The sequence below is a fragment of the Ovis aries genome, chromosome 8, assembly GCF_016772045.2.
Source record: "Ovis aries strain OAR_USU_Benz2616 breed Rambouillet chromosome 8, ARS-UI_Ramb_v3.0, whole genome shotgun sequence".
Classification (NCBI taxonomy): domain Eukaryota; kingdom Metazoa; phylum Chordata; class Mammalia; order Artiodactyla; family Bovidae; genus Ovis; species Ovis aries.
Window position 1 is genome coordinate 67,108,597 of NC_056061.1, and position 16,346 is coordinate 67,124,942.

The 16,346-nt window shown below is 38.4% G+C and overlaps 1 protein-coding gene across 10 annotated transcripts in view; it reads left to right on the forward strand.

The window, feature by feature from the left end:
• ADGRG6 (adhesion G protein-coupled receptor G6) overlaps nucleotides 1-16,110 on the forward strand; it is a 152,534-nt gene extending 136,424 nt beyond the window's left edge. For 7 of the 10 annotated variants that reach the window (XM_042253536.2, XM_004011385.6, XM_042253537.2 and 4 more), the window contains 3 exons: nucleotides 5,959-6,060; nucleotides 7,124-7,276; nucleotides 12,996-16,110. In XM_042253536.2, the coding sequence (XP_042109470.1) occupies nucleotides 5,959-6,060; nucleotides 7,124-7,276; nucleotides 12,996-13,174 (434 nt within the window). In that variant the 3' untranslated portion in view covers nucleotides 13,175-16,110. Of the gene's footprint in view, nucleotides 1-5,958; nucleotides 6,061-7,123; nucleotides 7,277-10,380 lie in introns of all 10 variants that reach the window. The other 3 variants (XM_060419756.1, XM_060419757.1, XM_060419758.1) reach the window with 1 other exon arrangement.
• The last annotated feature ends 236 nt before the right edge of the window (nucleotides 16,111-16,346 follow it).

The following is a 16,346-nucleotide window of genomic DNA, read 5'->3' on the forward strand; positions in this document are numbered from 1 at the left end:
AGTTAAATAAAGCTGAAAGGCACTGGGAGGAGTAAGAGTCAATTATTCCGGTCCCCAGTTGCAGCTTAAAGCCCTTTCCAGAAAGTTAGAAAAGCATATTTTTCCAGGTGGTTGAAGAGCCTCTTTGAGGCATGTGGGTTGATATAAAGATTCTCAAAGGGAAAACATGTGATAGAAAGAACAGAGATGGAGATGAGAAGTCAAACAGATTCTTTTAGATGCCAAAGGAAAACTCTATAAAGTTTTGTGATTTTAAGTTCTGCTCCTGGCACCAAGATCCGCAAGTAGATGGAAAAAAAAAAAAAAAAAAAAAACCCAACCCTGAGACTGACGAGGGACCAGCCCTCTGTTTTCTCACTTTGGCCTCCAAGTGCCCTTGGCGCTCCCCCTGCCTTTCTACCCCTCCCGCCTGCAGTGTTCAGAATTTCTTTCCATACCGCATGTGCATGCTTCCAGATGTGGCTACCTTCCACATTTCCCACGGCTGAAATCTAAGCGGGATGTTTTGTCCTAAAATAATCTTGGGATAATATTTATTGCCAGACTGATTTAAATACATGTGAAAAGGGCTAGTTGCTACAAATAGTCAAATAACCTGTTATGAGAGTCCCATTCTGATTTAAAAATGGAAATCTGTCTCATGGCTGAAGAATCTGCATGATACCTTGGAAATTTAAAATATATTTATCCCAAAGAATTCTAATTTCTCATGCCTATTATCTGCTTTTGTCCCATCGCATCACAATTCATAGTGGGAAGTGGAGCATGTAAATGACTTCTATTACAAAGGTTTAGAGAAGTATCAGATTTTGAATTTAATTTCTATACATGTCTCTTAAACTTGGCTTCCCAGGTGGTGCTAGTGGTAAGAACCCGCCTGCCAATGCAGGAGATGTGTATTTTCAGGTTTGCTTAAAAATAAGCAGTGTCATCTAATGCTATATAATTATGATATAGAGTAGCACTGTACCATCTAAAAAATTGTTTTATTAAGTCAGTTTTCTTAGCTTTAGCTTCCTTCTGTATGACTGTGGTCAGCCTCAGAGCCCCAAAATAATTCACATCTTAATATGGTAGTCGTTCAGTCGTGTCCAACTCTTTGTGACCCCATGGACTGTAGCCCGCCAGGCTTCTCCATTCATGGGGTTTTCCAGACAAGAATACAGGAGTGGGTTGCCATTTCCTTCTCCAGGAGATCTTCCTGACCCAGGGATAGAACCCAGGTCTCCAGCATTACAGGCAGGAGCTACCAGGTAAGCCCTTAATATCAGGGAAGCAAATCCAGAACTGGGTCTTTCCCAGTGTCCTCAAAACACCAGTTGTATGCTCTGAAGTTTTTTCTCCAATATATATGACATTTATAAAAACTTCTGAGTGTTAAGAGAAACATCATCTAGCAAATTTCACTTTCTGCTGTCTACTAAAAATCATTTGCTCAGTGTGAATCCCAAGCATGAGTAAGGCCAGGATTAATGCCTGAGAACCAAAGTCCTTAATTAGAGTTTATAATCTTTTCCAGCTCTGATAACTGATTTTGTTAAACAATTGTTTAAGAAACACACGGTTAGCTATATTTTCAGCTGTAGGACAAAAATACCTCCAACAACAAATTCTGCAAATCCTGCCCCAGTGCACAAAAATAGATTCAACCCAAGTCAAAGAGCTCCCTCTCCACCTCTGACTCCTTCACCTGTAACCTGTGCTGACCTAACCTCAAGCTAAGGCTGAGCACCGAAGAATTGATGCTTTTGAACTGTGGTGTTGGAGAAGACTCTTGAGAGTCCCTTGGACTGCAAGGAGATCCAGCCAGTCCATTCTGAAGGAGATCAGCCCTGGGATTTCTTTGGAAGGAATGATGCTAAAGCTGAAACTCCAGTACTTTGGCCACCTCATGTGAAGAGTTGACTCATTGGAAAAGACTCTGATGCTGGGAGGGATTGGGGGCAGGAGGAGAAGGGGACGACAGAGGATGAGATGGCTGGATGGCATCACTGACTCGATGGACATGAATCTGAGTGAAATCTGGGAGTTGGTGATGGACAGGGAGGCCTGGCGTGCTGGGATTCATGGGGTCGCAGAGTCGGACATGACTGAGCGACTGAACTGAACTGAACTGAACCTCAAGCTTCCATGCATTCTGCTCCCTGTACTAGGAAACTGCCACCACCTCTTCAAAGATTCTCAAAGGGAAACCAATCTATATTGTGTATACCCGTATTACAAATCGTGCATGCTAATTAAAGGGATTTTCTGTGTTAGCAAGCAGGTTAGGGACTTGGGGGTTGTTGGTGTAGGAAGGCTTTAAAAGGCAATCAGATTTAGTCAGAGTGTGAAGATGAGGTCCAAACTGTTAGTCACTCAGTCATGCCTGACTCTTTACGAGTCCATGGACTGCAGCCCACCAAGCTCCTCTGTCCGTGGGATTTCCTGGGCAAGAATACTGGAGTGGATTGCTGTTTCCTTCTCAAGGGGATCTTCCTGTCCCAGGGATCAAACCTGGGTTTCCTGCATTACATGCAGTTTCTTTACTGACTGAGCTACCAGGGAAGCCCAATCAGATTTAGTCAAAATGTAAAGATGAGGTCCAAACCCAGTGCCTGTGCTGTACTTCCTGGGAAGATAGCTCTACCTGCTAGGTCCTGATTCTGTGGAGTTTTGAATGTGGAGGAAAATCTTTCCCCTACTCTGAGGCTTGTCATGTCTGAGCTCCAGGCCAGGCCAGGCTGCAAGAGGGTTTCTTATCTCCAGTTCTTCCTCCCCAACCCAGCCTCCCTCCTTGTCAATAGCATGGGGACCTTCAGGAAGGGTGTACATGTATGTGTTTATTTTCTGAAATACTGAAATTTGATTCATATTTAGTAGAGCTTTCTTTTAAAATTAGAACTTCCCTAGTCTATCTGGTATCATCTCAGACAAGTAATTGTGTCACTAGCATATATTTTCATCACTAATTGTTTTATTGCAAATAAAGTATCATTAATAAATAACATAATAATGTTTCACTTATATAAATATGTATAAAATGATATGGTAACAATAATAAGGGCTTCCCTAGTAGCTCAGCTGGTTAAGAATCTGCCTGCAATGCAGAAGACCCTGGTTCGATTCCTGGGTCAGGAAGCTCCACTGGAGAAGGGGTAGGCTACCCATTCCAATATTCTCAGGCTTCCCTTGTGGCTTAGCTGGTAAAGAATCCACCTGCAACGTGGGAGACCTGGGTTCAATAGGAATTGGTGGAACACCTCCTAAGTAAGTGTCTGCCACTCAGTGATGACCAAACAAGCCAAGCCCAGAGGAGGAGAATCAGCCATGGTCATCTCACTGCATTCAGGGTCTAACCTGTAGAAATCCAGTGCATTCCCTTCTGTAATCCTTCTTAATAATGTAATTTATTCTGGAGTAAAACTGTGACCACTTTCAGTTAAGATATTGAAAAATTAAACGTAAAAGCACAGCCTTAGATCTCATTTGAAAATTTATCTGCACATGTAAAATAAGAGTACTTTAAATACTCGCCCCATTTTTCCAGTTACACAGGCTACAGTGTAATTTATAGTTTCCTTGATGAATACTCCATATTCAAAAAGAATGGATAGGTTTTAATGTCCATTAAAGGTACTTTAGTCATTTTCACTTTTATGGTGTTCCATGCTAGACCCTGTGCTCCATGAAAGCAATGATCATCCCCATGGAATTTCCTGCTCTTAAAAGAGTGCCTTCTGCTTAGCAGTGCTTAGTAGTCACTGAGTAGATTATTCAGTTGGAAACTTCCCTGAATTTCCTACCCAAAGTTTTCTTCAAGTTCAGTTTAAGCCCTTGCACTCTCTAGAATACCCTCACTTACGTAGATAATCTGCTTAATATGGTATATTATTAAGCTATTACTTGGCAGCTAATTTGCATACGTTTCAGAAACTTTTGCCTTAAATATATTGTATTCCTGTCACTCCTTAACTTGTGTTCTGTTAACTCCTGTTTTTAAGCCCCTACACCCAAACACACTTAAGACATTCAGATGTACATTATGTATTAAATTATCTCATGTAAAATAGGTGAGTGATTAATCATGGTTATATTTATTCATTCAACAAAGCATTTATGGAGGTCCTGCTTAGTTCCTGGCATTATTTTGGGAATGGCTAGTACAGCATTAGATAGGCAAGCATCCCTGTGTTCTTGGAGCTTATTATTTACTAGCAAGGGATAATCAAGCAAAGAGATAAATGAATACATACAGAATACAAGAATATCAGGTACTGATCAGTGCCGTAGCAAAAGTAGGTGTGTGCAAGGGTGTGAGCAGAGGCTAAGACATAAAAAATAAAAAGGAACAGTTGATGATGGCCTCTTTGAGGAGTTTGAGACCTGAATGGCAGGTTAAGAGCCTGTTATGGAAAGATTTGAAGGAAGAGCCATCAAATTATCGAGCTGAAATGAGTTTAATATGTTTGTTTGAGGGTAATGATGAAGAGCACTTCTGTTTTGAACATCAGGGATAGTAGCTTAGTGGTAAAGAATCTACTTCCAATGCAGGAGATGTGGGTTTGATCCCTGGGTTGGAAAGATTCCCTGGAGAAGGATATCGCCTGGGAAATCCCGTGGACAGAGGAGTTTGGAGGACTACAGTCCATGGGGTCTCAGAGTCGGACATGACTTAGTGACTAAACCACCCCCACCACAGGAGAAAATGGTATCAAGACTATATTTCAAGGGGCTTCCCTAGCAGTCCAGTGGATAAGACCACCTTCCAATGCAGGAGTATGTGTTCTGTCCTTGGTCGGGGAGCTAAAACCCCACATGCCTCTCAGCCGTAAAACCAAATCATAGAACAGAAGCGATGTTGTAACAAAATTCAATAAAAAAGTGGTTTACGTGAAAAAAAAATCTTTAAAAAAGAGAGGATGTATTTCAAGAATGAGAGAGTGATCAATTGTTTTGAATACGGTTGAGAGGTCTAGTAAAATGGGAGAGAAAACTGAGTTAACAGTAGGGGAGTTCCTGTGATCTACAGTTTAACTGGTCTCAGAGATGTGGACAGTCTCCCCAGAGATGTGAACAGTGGCCTCAGAGATGAGGATAGTCACCTCTTTAGAGCAGATTGAGAAGGAAAGAAATGAGAAAAAGTAGAGACAGCAAAAGTTAGTCATTGGATGTTTTTTTGAGAAAGGGAATGAAGAAGTAGAAGCTGGAAGATCAGGGGTTAAAGGTGAAATTATTTGATTATTTAAAAGAGAGTTACTAGGATATGCTTGTGAGCAACAGGAATAACCAAGTTTGGAGGAAGAGAGGTAGAAATTGAGGCAGCCAAGAGAAAGTAAAAATGCAAAAGCAAATTCCTTGAAGAGTTAAAAGAGGCTGGCTCCCAAAGCACAAGTGATACAGTTTTTGATAGATGCAGGCAGACTATAAATATATGAAGACCACTTGACAATACAGAAGTATCTGCATTAAAATGTTGAGAAACTAAAGCAGGCCAGGTGGAGCTACATGAAACTGCTGATTTGGGGCCATTCTTGACTTGTAAAAATACCAGGCCCAGACTTACAATAATATGCTTACATAAAATAGCTTAGAATACACAAATTGAAATAGATGATGAGCTCATGGATATTTTCTCTATGTTTTCACATAGTTTTAAAACAAATATAAGGGAAACATTAAGTGTCTCTTAAAGTGAATGTTGCCTATTTCAGATTAGTCTTTAGGTTATGTCACAACAAATACTGATTAAAACAAGGACAGAATTAGATTCATGTAATTGTTCTAGTTTTATCTGAGCCTCTGTGTTCTACCCTAAAGGATTAAAACATCAGCTGCATGCTTAAAGATTCCTTTGATCTTTGTTTCTTAGTGATTTGGGTGTAAAAAAAAATTTAAATTAAATCCATGTGTTTTGTAAGATTTGTCTTTAGCAGTGTGTCATTTTGCCTAATTGTTTTATATTTTCTTTTGCCCCAGGCTTATTTATATTTATCTTCCACTGTGCTATGAAGGAGAATGTTCAGAAACAGTGGAGGCGGCATCTCTGCTGTGGTAGATTTCGGTTGGCAGACAACTCAGGTAAAGGGGCCCGTTGGTGATTGAGCTTTTTACATTAAGAGTGTGGACAGAAGGGTTTGTCATTTGGGCTTCCCAGGTGGCTCAGTAGTAAAGAATCCACCTGCCAATGCAGGAGACTTAGGTTCTATACCTGGATCAGGAAGATCCCCTGAAATGGCAACCCACTCCAGGATTCTTGCCTGGAAAACTCCATGGACAGAGGAACCTGGTGGGCTACAGCCCGTGGGGTCGCAAAGAATCAGATACACCTAAGCAACTGAGCACACACACATTTGCATTGTCAGAGCAACCCAGTCCCAGTGGTAGCAAGGTGTAGAGGTGGAGTGTGTAAAGATGCTTGCTTGGGGTCTTAGATTATTAAGACTGCATGGGACCTGAGGACTTTGGACCTGACTGTTCTTTTTTGCAAAGGAGACGCATGAGTTCAAGATAGGCTAAGTGAGTTGCTCAAGGTTTTATGTCTAACTTAACAACTCGGATATCCACTATACCCTGTGTACCTTTCCATATTTTTGAAGTCTTCATTTACATTATTAGACAAAAGAGATTTTTCTCAATATAAAAAAATCCCTGAAGAAAAATATTACTCTTTAAAAAAAACGTCCAGTAGTTACTTCTCAACCTTAAGATATTAAGTAGAATTTTAAACATAAGGTCAAAGTAAGAAACTTTTCTGTTTCTTCGAGTTGTTACCGTTGATATGTCAGTCTCTTGTATGATTCGCTGCCAGTGTGTCAGACCATCTAATGCTATGAATCAGTTACTTAAATAATGTGGTGATTTTTCAAGGCGAAGTGTGTGCATGTGTGCTGAGTCAGTTTTGTCCAACTCTGGAACCCCATGGGCTGTAGCCCACCAGGCTCCTCTGTCCATGGGATTCTCCAGGCAAGAATACTGGTATGGGTTGCCATGCCCTCCTCCAGGGAATCTTCCCAACTCAGGGTTCGAACCTGCATCTCCTGCATTGCAGGCAGATTCTTTACTGCTAAGCCACCAGGGAAGGCCTCAAGGCAGACTGTATCCCCTTTCAAGCAGACTCATGGAGAGATGTCATTTCTTTCAGATTGGAGTAAGACAGCTACCAACATCATCAAGAAAAGTTCTGATAATCTAGGAAAATCTTTGTCCTCCAGCTCCATTGGTTCCAACTCAACCTACCTTACATCCAAGTCTAAATCCAGCTCTACCACCTACTTCAAAAGGAACAGCCACACGGGTGAGTCATTCTGGCCAGAAAGGTGCTGGTAAAGATGCTGTCTGGGACACTTCCCATCATGTTTTCATGGTGAGAACTGGCGTGTCATAAAGATTCATAGATCACAGTGCCCATTAGGGTGCTTATTTTAGACTTAGGAAAATCAAAATTTATTTGCACCTTCAGCACCTTTGTGAATGTTTTGTCCTTTTTAAAAAATTTTACAACCAAAAGTGAACCTACATTGTCAGAGTATCATTAGCTCATTATTTTTGTAACTTCATTTGCTTTAAAATTTAATTTTCCTAAAAAAGTATGGTATCTTGTTTTTAGAAGTTATATCTTTATTTAAAAAATACAGAAATTGAGTTGCAGATTATTTCAGCATAGTGTGACAGTTACCTGGCAAGTTGGAATGAAAACAGGAAGAGACACCATCCAACTTGTATGTGAAAGACTTAAGTCCTTTGAAATATACGCAAATATAAAATCATAATAGTGTACACCTAAAACCAATAATGATATATGTCAATTATACCTCAATCAAAAAAGATACATAAGTCCCTAACCATTGGCAGTGTTACTGGCAATTGCTCTCTACGTTACTGATTAAATATGAAAGATGGAACATTATGTTTGGAAAATGATACAGATAGTGAGAAACATTGTATCTTTATTCATCTACCAAATCTTCATGATATTTACAATGATCACACTTTCTGACACTAAGCCTGTGTATGAAAATTTCTGAAGACTGTGAAAACATAGGCTGACTTCAGATATACAGAGAATTTGGCTTCAGACCACTATAATATATTGAATTTTGCAATAAAGAGAGTCACACAAATATTTTGGTTTCTCAATGCTTATATGTAGCATATATAAATATATGCATACGTGTTTACCCTATACTGCAGTCTGTTGTGTGTAATACAGTCATGTCAAAAAATATACATACTTTAATTTAAAAAGATACTTTATTGCTAAAAACTGTGCTTGACTGTCATCAGACAACACAAATCTTCGATTTATAAAAACTGCAATGTCTGTGAAGGGCTTCAAAGTGAAGTGAAATAAAATGACATATGCCTGCAAAGACCATTTTGCAGTCCTTGATAGCCAGTGAACAGTGTGAAAAGGTATACTCCCTTAATAATTTCAGTTGAAAATAGCAGAAATGCTACTTTTAAATGCTAATTAAACCTCAGTCAAACAGCTCTCAACACTCAGTATCCAGCACTTTCTAAATGAAAGATGCTTATAAAAGGTAATGGAAATGACTTTCAAGTTTTGTATTTGTTTAGCTAGTAAACGTAGACAGAAGCAAATGGCACCAAAAACATTCATATTTGGCAAGAGTGATTTGCGTGATATGTGTATAAATGTTCACATTATAACACTTGCATTGCAAATGACCCTTGTGTACATTTGAATCTTTCCACATGTCCCTGCTTGTACCACTGTGGTGCCCACTGCCTGGTATTCGAGATAGCACTGTGGAAAAAAGTTTGAATGTTTAGAGAGTTTTCTTAATTCCAAAATTAGTCAAAGAAAGATCTGAAGGGCTTCCCTGATGGCTCAGCAGTAAAGAATCTGCCTGCCACTGCAGGAGACATGAGTTCGATCCCTGGTCTGGGAAGATCCCACATGCCCAGGAGCAACTAAGCTCGTGTGCCACAACTATTGAGCCTGTGCTGTAGAGCCCAGGAACTGCAACTACTGAGCCCTTGGGCCCCTAGAGCACTCAGCAACAAGAGAAGCCCCTGCGATGAGAAGCCCGCACACAACTAGAGAGTAGCCCCTGTTCGCTACAGCTGGAGAAAAGCTCACCCAACAGCGAAGATGCAGTACAGCCAATACATAATTAATATTATTTTAAAGAATATCTGGAAACTTGGAGCAGCTTAGGGCAGCAGTTCTTAAAGTTTCTCGGAGTTAGGGATACTTTGGGAAATTGAATAGAAGCTATGAACTCTTCCAGAATGGGGTGCAGTCTTTGAGTCCTGCACGCAAGCTGCTGCTGCTGCTGCTAACTCACTTCAGTCGTGTCTGACTCTGTGCGACCCCAAGGACTGCAGCCTACAAGGCTCCTCCATCCACGGGATTTTCCAGGCAAGAGTACTGGAGTCCTGCACACAAGCAGTTTTCCTTAAAATTAAGAGGTCTTTGCATTCTTGCTTGAAACACCTGTGTAAGAAACATGATGACAGCTATGTAATCTGAGATAGATTAGTCTACCTAATTGATAGTTCCCTGGCAAAAATATTGTTTACAGTTACCCCTTGAACAAAACAGTTTGAACTGTGCAGGTCCACTTATACGTAGGTTTTTTTTTTTAGTACTAAATACAGCAAACAGTATTACATGATCTGCAGTTGACTGAATACATGGATACAGAACTGTGGACAGTGAGGAAGCTCAGACAGAGTCAACTGTAAATTGTACTCAGATTTTCAGTTGTTCAGGAAGTCAGTGCCCCCTAATCCCAACTATTATGCAAGGCTCTATTGTACTTATAATGAGTGAATTTTATACTTTATTTAATCAGCCTTAAAATTAAATACTCATTTTGTCTCCCTTTTAAAATCCAAATGCTTAATGCATTATAAGTTAGTTGTGAATACATAGGAATTAGCCCAATTGAATTACTTTCCTCTTAATATAACAAAATAGCTAGCCTGAAAAACCACTATTAAAATGGTAAAGAAGGTAACAGGTAGATATTTTGGAACAGAGGGCATTTTGAAAGTATAAAATATTTGGAAATAGCATCATGGGGAAAACTGACTAGAAGATAAAAGAGACTGTAGAAATGGGAATACCAAAGAAAGGCTTTGCTGTTTCAAAATCTTGGATATTTATTTTTGAAGACTTCCCTAATGTTAATCATTTCCATTCAAACATTTGGAGTTAAACAGGTTCTTATTAACTAGTATTAGGATATAGTCAACGGTATGACATGACTTTCATGGTACAATCATTCCAGTCAGTTGACATATGAAGGGCCTTCTGCAACCTAGCCACTTCTCAGTGGGACTGCTGGTGTACCTAGGTCACTTGGGGTATGTAGAAAGTCACCACATATCATCATGGATATCTAGATGGTTTATTTCTTGGAATTGTAGATAATGTCTTCTAAGATCATTCCTTCAACAAAAGTGGATCATTCAGGTAAACTTTTATTACTTTTTTGAATGCATGAATTTTTTTTGCAAGGTAATAGAATATTTGCATGGATTAAACTAAGACTCTTGCTGCACCAGCAAAATGGCTTCTTCTTTACAATACTTCTCAGCACAAGGACATTCCTGCATTGAGCTGGAATTTCTGAACTGTCAGATGATCGTGTGCTGGGCTGGCTCTTCTCTGCATGGGGGTATCTGCAAGCTGCTCCTTCTAGGAAATGTACCATGCTCTGGAGTTAGTGGGTCATATAACAGGAAAAAAAAAAAAAAAGAGCAGTACTTGAGAGGTTCTTTGCAGAATGGAGTACAATTCTTTACCTTTTCACTGCTCTTATGAATTACTGGATATGTCATGGTACATTCACAGAAGTCATAAAAGACAAATTGTCGATTCCAAGCCTGCTTTTTGAGGACTTCTGTCTGCTTGAAATTTCAGCATCAGTCAAATAATAGTTCCTTTCTCTAGCCCCTGGTTTTCCGACTTATAGCAATAATCAAAAATCTATATTATCCACAATATAATAACTATAACTGGGAATTGCAGAAACTGGAAATGGCATATATGTAGAAACACAGACCTAGCTCAGAATTTTACTTTATTAGACTGTGAAGATCCAGAAAATTGGGTCATATATTTGGAATGGAGCTGGTCAAAATCTTTAAAAACTGTGTGGCCCTGGAAGTTGTCAATGAAATAGAATGAATGTATCTTTGAAGGTTTTTTTGAGGATGTGCAGTTTTCTAAAAACATCAAGTACAAATTGTTCATTATTGAGATTTAAGCCAACAGAAAAAATTCCCAAAAGAAAACCAATGGCTAGTGAATGTGTGAATGGAAGGAAAGCATAGAATCAATCAGCTTGCTGAGAGCTGAATGGGGAGGGACTCTTATATAATGACCCCTGAGCCTTTTTCTCACCAATCCTGGGTCATCCCACCATGCTTCAGTCTGCTCACTCTTCCCATAGACCATCTGTTCTCTCTTGCTTCCTCCAGTGAGATGGATGCACCATTTTTTATTTTAGCTTTCATTGTATTTAGTGTCTGCTCCAACACCAAGACCACAATTGAACAATTTGAGTCATTTCCAAAGACAACAGATACAATAGCAATGGCTTTTGCCAATTATGGATGGATTTTTAATGTTAAGTCACATACTGGGTCCAGCATACTCAAAACATAAAACACGTGGAGTGAACATTCCATTTTGAGCCATGATTTCTAGACACAGTGTTTCATGATAAATTTTTTTTCCCCTTCCACAGTGAATAGAGATGATACAGCTGCAGGAGACAGAGTACTTTATAGAAGGTCATATTTGCTCATTCACTGATGTGAAATCTCTGTAGCTGATTTTTTTCAACTAAAAAGATAGAATTTTTTTCAATTCTAAAAGATAGACTTTTTTCAATTCTAAAAAGATAGAATTTTTTTCCAAAATGTGTTGGGAGAAGGAGGAAGACAGAAACTTACAAGATACTCATAGGGTACATGAAGATAGTCATGCGTATTTATAGATAAGAGTGTTTAACAGAGTTTCCAGTTTTCTTGCCTGGAGAATTCCATGGACAGAGGAGGGTGGCCGGCTACTGTCCTTGGGGTCGCAAAGAGTCAGACATGACAGAGCGACTTAACACATACACACACACAACAGAGTTTCAAGGCATTGGCTGAGCCACTTTTAGAAAGCTATGGGTCTAGAGAAATAGCGTTTAATATGTGATACTGAGAAATTTAGGAAAAGAAATGTATTTAGCAATCCTTTATTACTGTTAGTTGCTATGATTTTATTGCTGCCAGCAATAACATTATTCTGAGACTGTAGCATAGTTAATGAAAACATACACTTAAAATATTTCTGATAAAGATAATTTTGGATTCTATAATTTAAAAATAATTCATAAAAGATGCCTTTTTTCTATATTGCAATCATTTCACTAGTTTTTTCCATGAGAAAATGTGTTCAAAATAGCTTTTATGTTTTTTATTCACTTTTCTTTTCCAAAATTCTTTATATTTCATTAAAAATTTTATTATGAAATGTCAAACACATATAAAAAGTAGAGAGGATAATATAATGAATCTCCTTGAATCTATCAACTCATAGCCACCTACACATTTTCCCCTTTCTGTATTACTGTGAAAACATATCATAGACATCATATAGTTTCTTCCACTGATATTTTAGCACTTTTTAATTCATTGTTATATAATCTATCACTACTTTGTGCGAGCCATTTGCCATATATATTTTTTTCCTCAATTTTCTGATGACTCTATTCACTGGCTCTTTGAAAAATACCACTTAGAAGAACATTCTTAAACCCCCGCAAATTACTGGAAGGCACATTAACATTCATTCATATGCAGGAATGCACCTTGAAGATGAAAAACATGAAATTTTAGTCCTGCCTGCAATCGAAACTAAGAAAGAATCAGAGCTTTATTTCCTTTGTGATCTTCTTTAATGTGCAAAATAGAGCGTCCAAAACGGTGGCCCTCAGGCATGTCACCAGCTCATCTTGCAGCCTAATTTCTTGTATCATTTCTTTCAGACAATGCTTCCATGGACAAGTCCTCATCAAAACTAACTCATGCTGATGGAGAACAAACATCGATCATTCCTGTCCATCAGGTCATTGATAAGGTCAAGGGTTATTGCAATGCTCATTCAGATAATTTCTATAAAAATATTATCATGTCAGACACTTTCAGCCACAGCACAAAGTTTTGATATCTTTAATATAAGAAAGAGGAATCAGTCTACACAAACACGAAGATGTGCAAGCAGTCAAACTCTGACTAGCAGATGTAAACGTGGTCTTAGCTAGGTAACTGCATATATATGACCAATGTGTTTTGTGAAGAAGGCATTTGTGAAATTCACTATCTGTCTTTTCAGTGTGTTTCTTACATGGGGGAGTTTCCACCATCACTAAAACTTCACTACTGAGAGCAGCATGATTCAGTACCCACAGGGATAAGGTTTTTTAAATATATAATTGAATTGACCAATCAGAACTTGGGCTGGGAGGTGGAATATTACGGTTAGAGGACAAGGGACAGGCCAGGCTATGGAAAAGTTTAGTTTAGAGTTTATTCACACTCCACCTAATAATTAGGTTTGGATATGGCCATTTGCTCCATCATCTTTCTCAACAAACAAAAGCATACTAATAGGGACTTCCCTGGTGATCCACTGGTGAGGACTTTGCCTTCCAACATGGGGGGTGAGGGTGGGGTGTGGATTCGATCCCTAGTCAGGGAGCTAAGATTCCACATGGCTTGCAGTCAAAACACAAAACAGAAACAATATTGAAACAAATTCAATAAAGACTTTTAAAATAGTCCACATCCAAAAAATCTTTTAAAAAGCATATTAATATTTAAAACTATTTTGGATGCCCACAAGTTCATCTCTGCTAGTTTCCATGAATGCAGTAGCATTTCCTCTTTTAACTACAGAGACGAAAGAATGATGTCTGACAAAGTTTAGAAAGGTGTATCTTCCATTATCTCAAATGTTTAACCATGAAGAGCACAATGTGCCTAAGAAAGAAAGAATTTCCCAAATTTTGACCTAGTTAATATGAAGTCATGCTGTTTCATTTATCCTATTCAAGACACAACGTAAACATCATTATTAATTATAATTTAATCCTATACTTTTGAATCAAATTTAGTGTTGGGGTTTCATTACAGTGGACCTCACAGTAGTTGAAGAATGAACCTCTTACACCTCTATTTTTGATCGTCTACTGTATATTGAGCCATGGGTTCATGGGAGCAATGGAATTTCCATTAGGCATGCTGTGTACAACAGTCTTGCCCTTTTGGGAAAAACAACTATTGAGACTCTATGGTCTTGTCATAGCTCCAGAGACTTTTAAGATATTTCCATTTGCACAAATGAAAAGCCTCTTACTTACTCTTTCAAGAGCTTTGTTCCAAAGAATATAAACTGAGACTTAGGTGGGTGACTTATCATAATCAAAATAATATATAAACATGTGGGTCTATACTTGCCAGTCTGAAAACTATTTGTATATAGGTCCTCTGATTATAAGAGCTAGAGGAGATCTGGCAAGATAGAGGAGGTGTTATTTATGGATTAGGTTTCTGCATATAAGCCATGCATAATATTAAGCAGCTTTTAGCCTAACTTTCAGACTGTCCTGAGTAATGTGCTTGCTAGTGAATGTGGAGGAGACCACATTTTAATTGTTCTTAAATGATGGATGAGCGTCCAGTTTCTTAGAAATTGGTCTCAATATGTGCTGTACCTTTACATTTGCTTTGGGTTATCTGAGACGTTTCAGGTTCTGGAAGCAGCTTAAGTGTGAGAAGATGAGACATTCCTGCAGAACGAAACTGCTTAAAGGCAGAAGCCAGACTGAGCACCTGGGGACCTTTCCCTCTGTGCAGGAAGCAGGAAGCCCTTAGTTTGAGATATAAGAAAGCTCTCATACTGTGCAGCAACCAAGGGACGTCTCACTTTCCACTCATCCTCAGTCATGTAGGTTTTTGCCAGACCCGAACAGGTGATGATGTGGTAATGAGTTTTCATACCATTCCATTTTGTAGCATCCTGGAACACTTTTCTGGGAGATAAAAGCATGGCTCAGCCTGGCCTTCCCAGGAGAGGGGTGTAGACAGAGGAAAAGATAGTAAATCTGAGGTCACTAAGATTCCCTACAGCAGAGTCACTTCGTTTTCCATAGGCATGTATGTTAACAGGCTGTTTATTTTGGCAGAGGTTGCATCTAGATGAAAGTTAACCTTAACTAGTCACTTAATCTTCATATACTCTCCTCCAAGCCTTAGAGATGATAGAATTTAATTAGCTTTCAACTGTGAGATTTCTACCCGAAGTGCTTATGTAGTTATAAGTAATTAAAGTGAGAACTTTAAAAATATCTTTGATTTCTACTCATATTCATGCAGATCTTGGAAAAATGTTTTTTTCATATTTGACAACAGTATCAGCTCCACTTTAGAAATTTCCAGTAATCAGGTAAGGATGAAAAAAAAAAAAAATGGAGAAACAGCTGAATAGAAACATTTGCAAATGGACTTGAGTTCTACACATGTAGTTCTCAGCTTCATTTAACCCCCTCAGAACAGAACTTCAGGAATTTAGCTCTGGAGCCAAAATTTCGTTTAGCCTAAATTTGAGAATAGTATCAACTTAGACTCTCTGGGGTTGGAAGAGAGTTGGAAAAGAGTTTCAATTTTTGTTGTTTTTTTAATTTTCTTTCTTTTCCTTTTTTTAAACTACATTATGTTAGAGTCAGTCTAGGATCCTGATATGTTTTCCAATGTTGTCACCATGACTTGGCGTTGTAAAGCTTTGTTTGTTTAATGTTGGCATAGACTCTTTTGTACATATTTATTTATTTGTGTTTATAAATGTGAGCTTGTTTTATATCTTACCTTTATATTGCCTGGCTTTGTTATTTTAATTAACTTTCTATCAGAGAGACTGTATTATATTTTTTCTAAATACTTTGTGAAATAGTTTTCTATAGCAGTATCTCTGAATTTGATGAATAAAAAATGACTGTGAGTGCAGATAGAATAATCAGTAAAGAAGCTACTGTAGCTGATTTGCCGTTTTACTTAAATGGAAAATGTTTTTCAAATAAATGCCTATGTTGTTTGTGATCCAAATTATTCAATTCCTTTATGAGTGACTGTTTTTATTTCTGCCTCTTAAATAGGAAAAGATTATTTGACAACTGGAAAATAACCTGCCACCAATTAAGCTAGTGACATGGGGTGACTTTGCCAAAACATTGAGAATGAATATTTTAGAAAGATCCAGTTCACTGGGGATTAATGCATTTTGAAGTTCTTAGATTTTCTTGAGATGACTGATGCAAAGCCAAGCTCTGTGGCAAATTAAC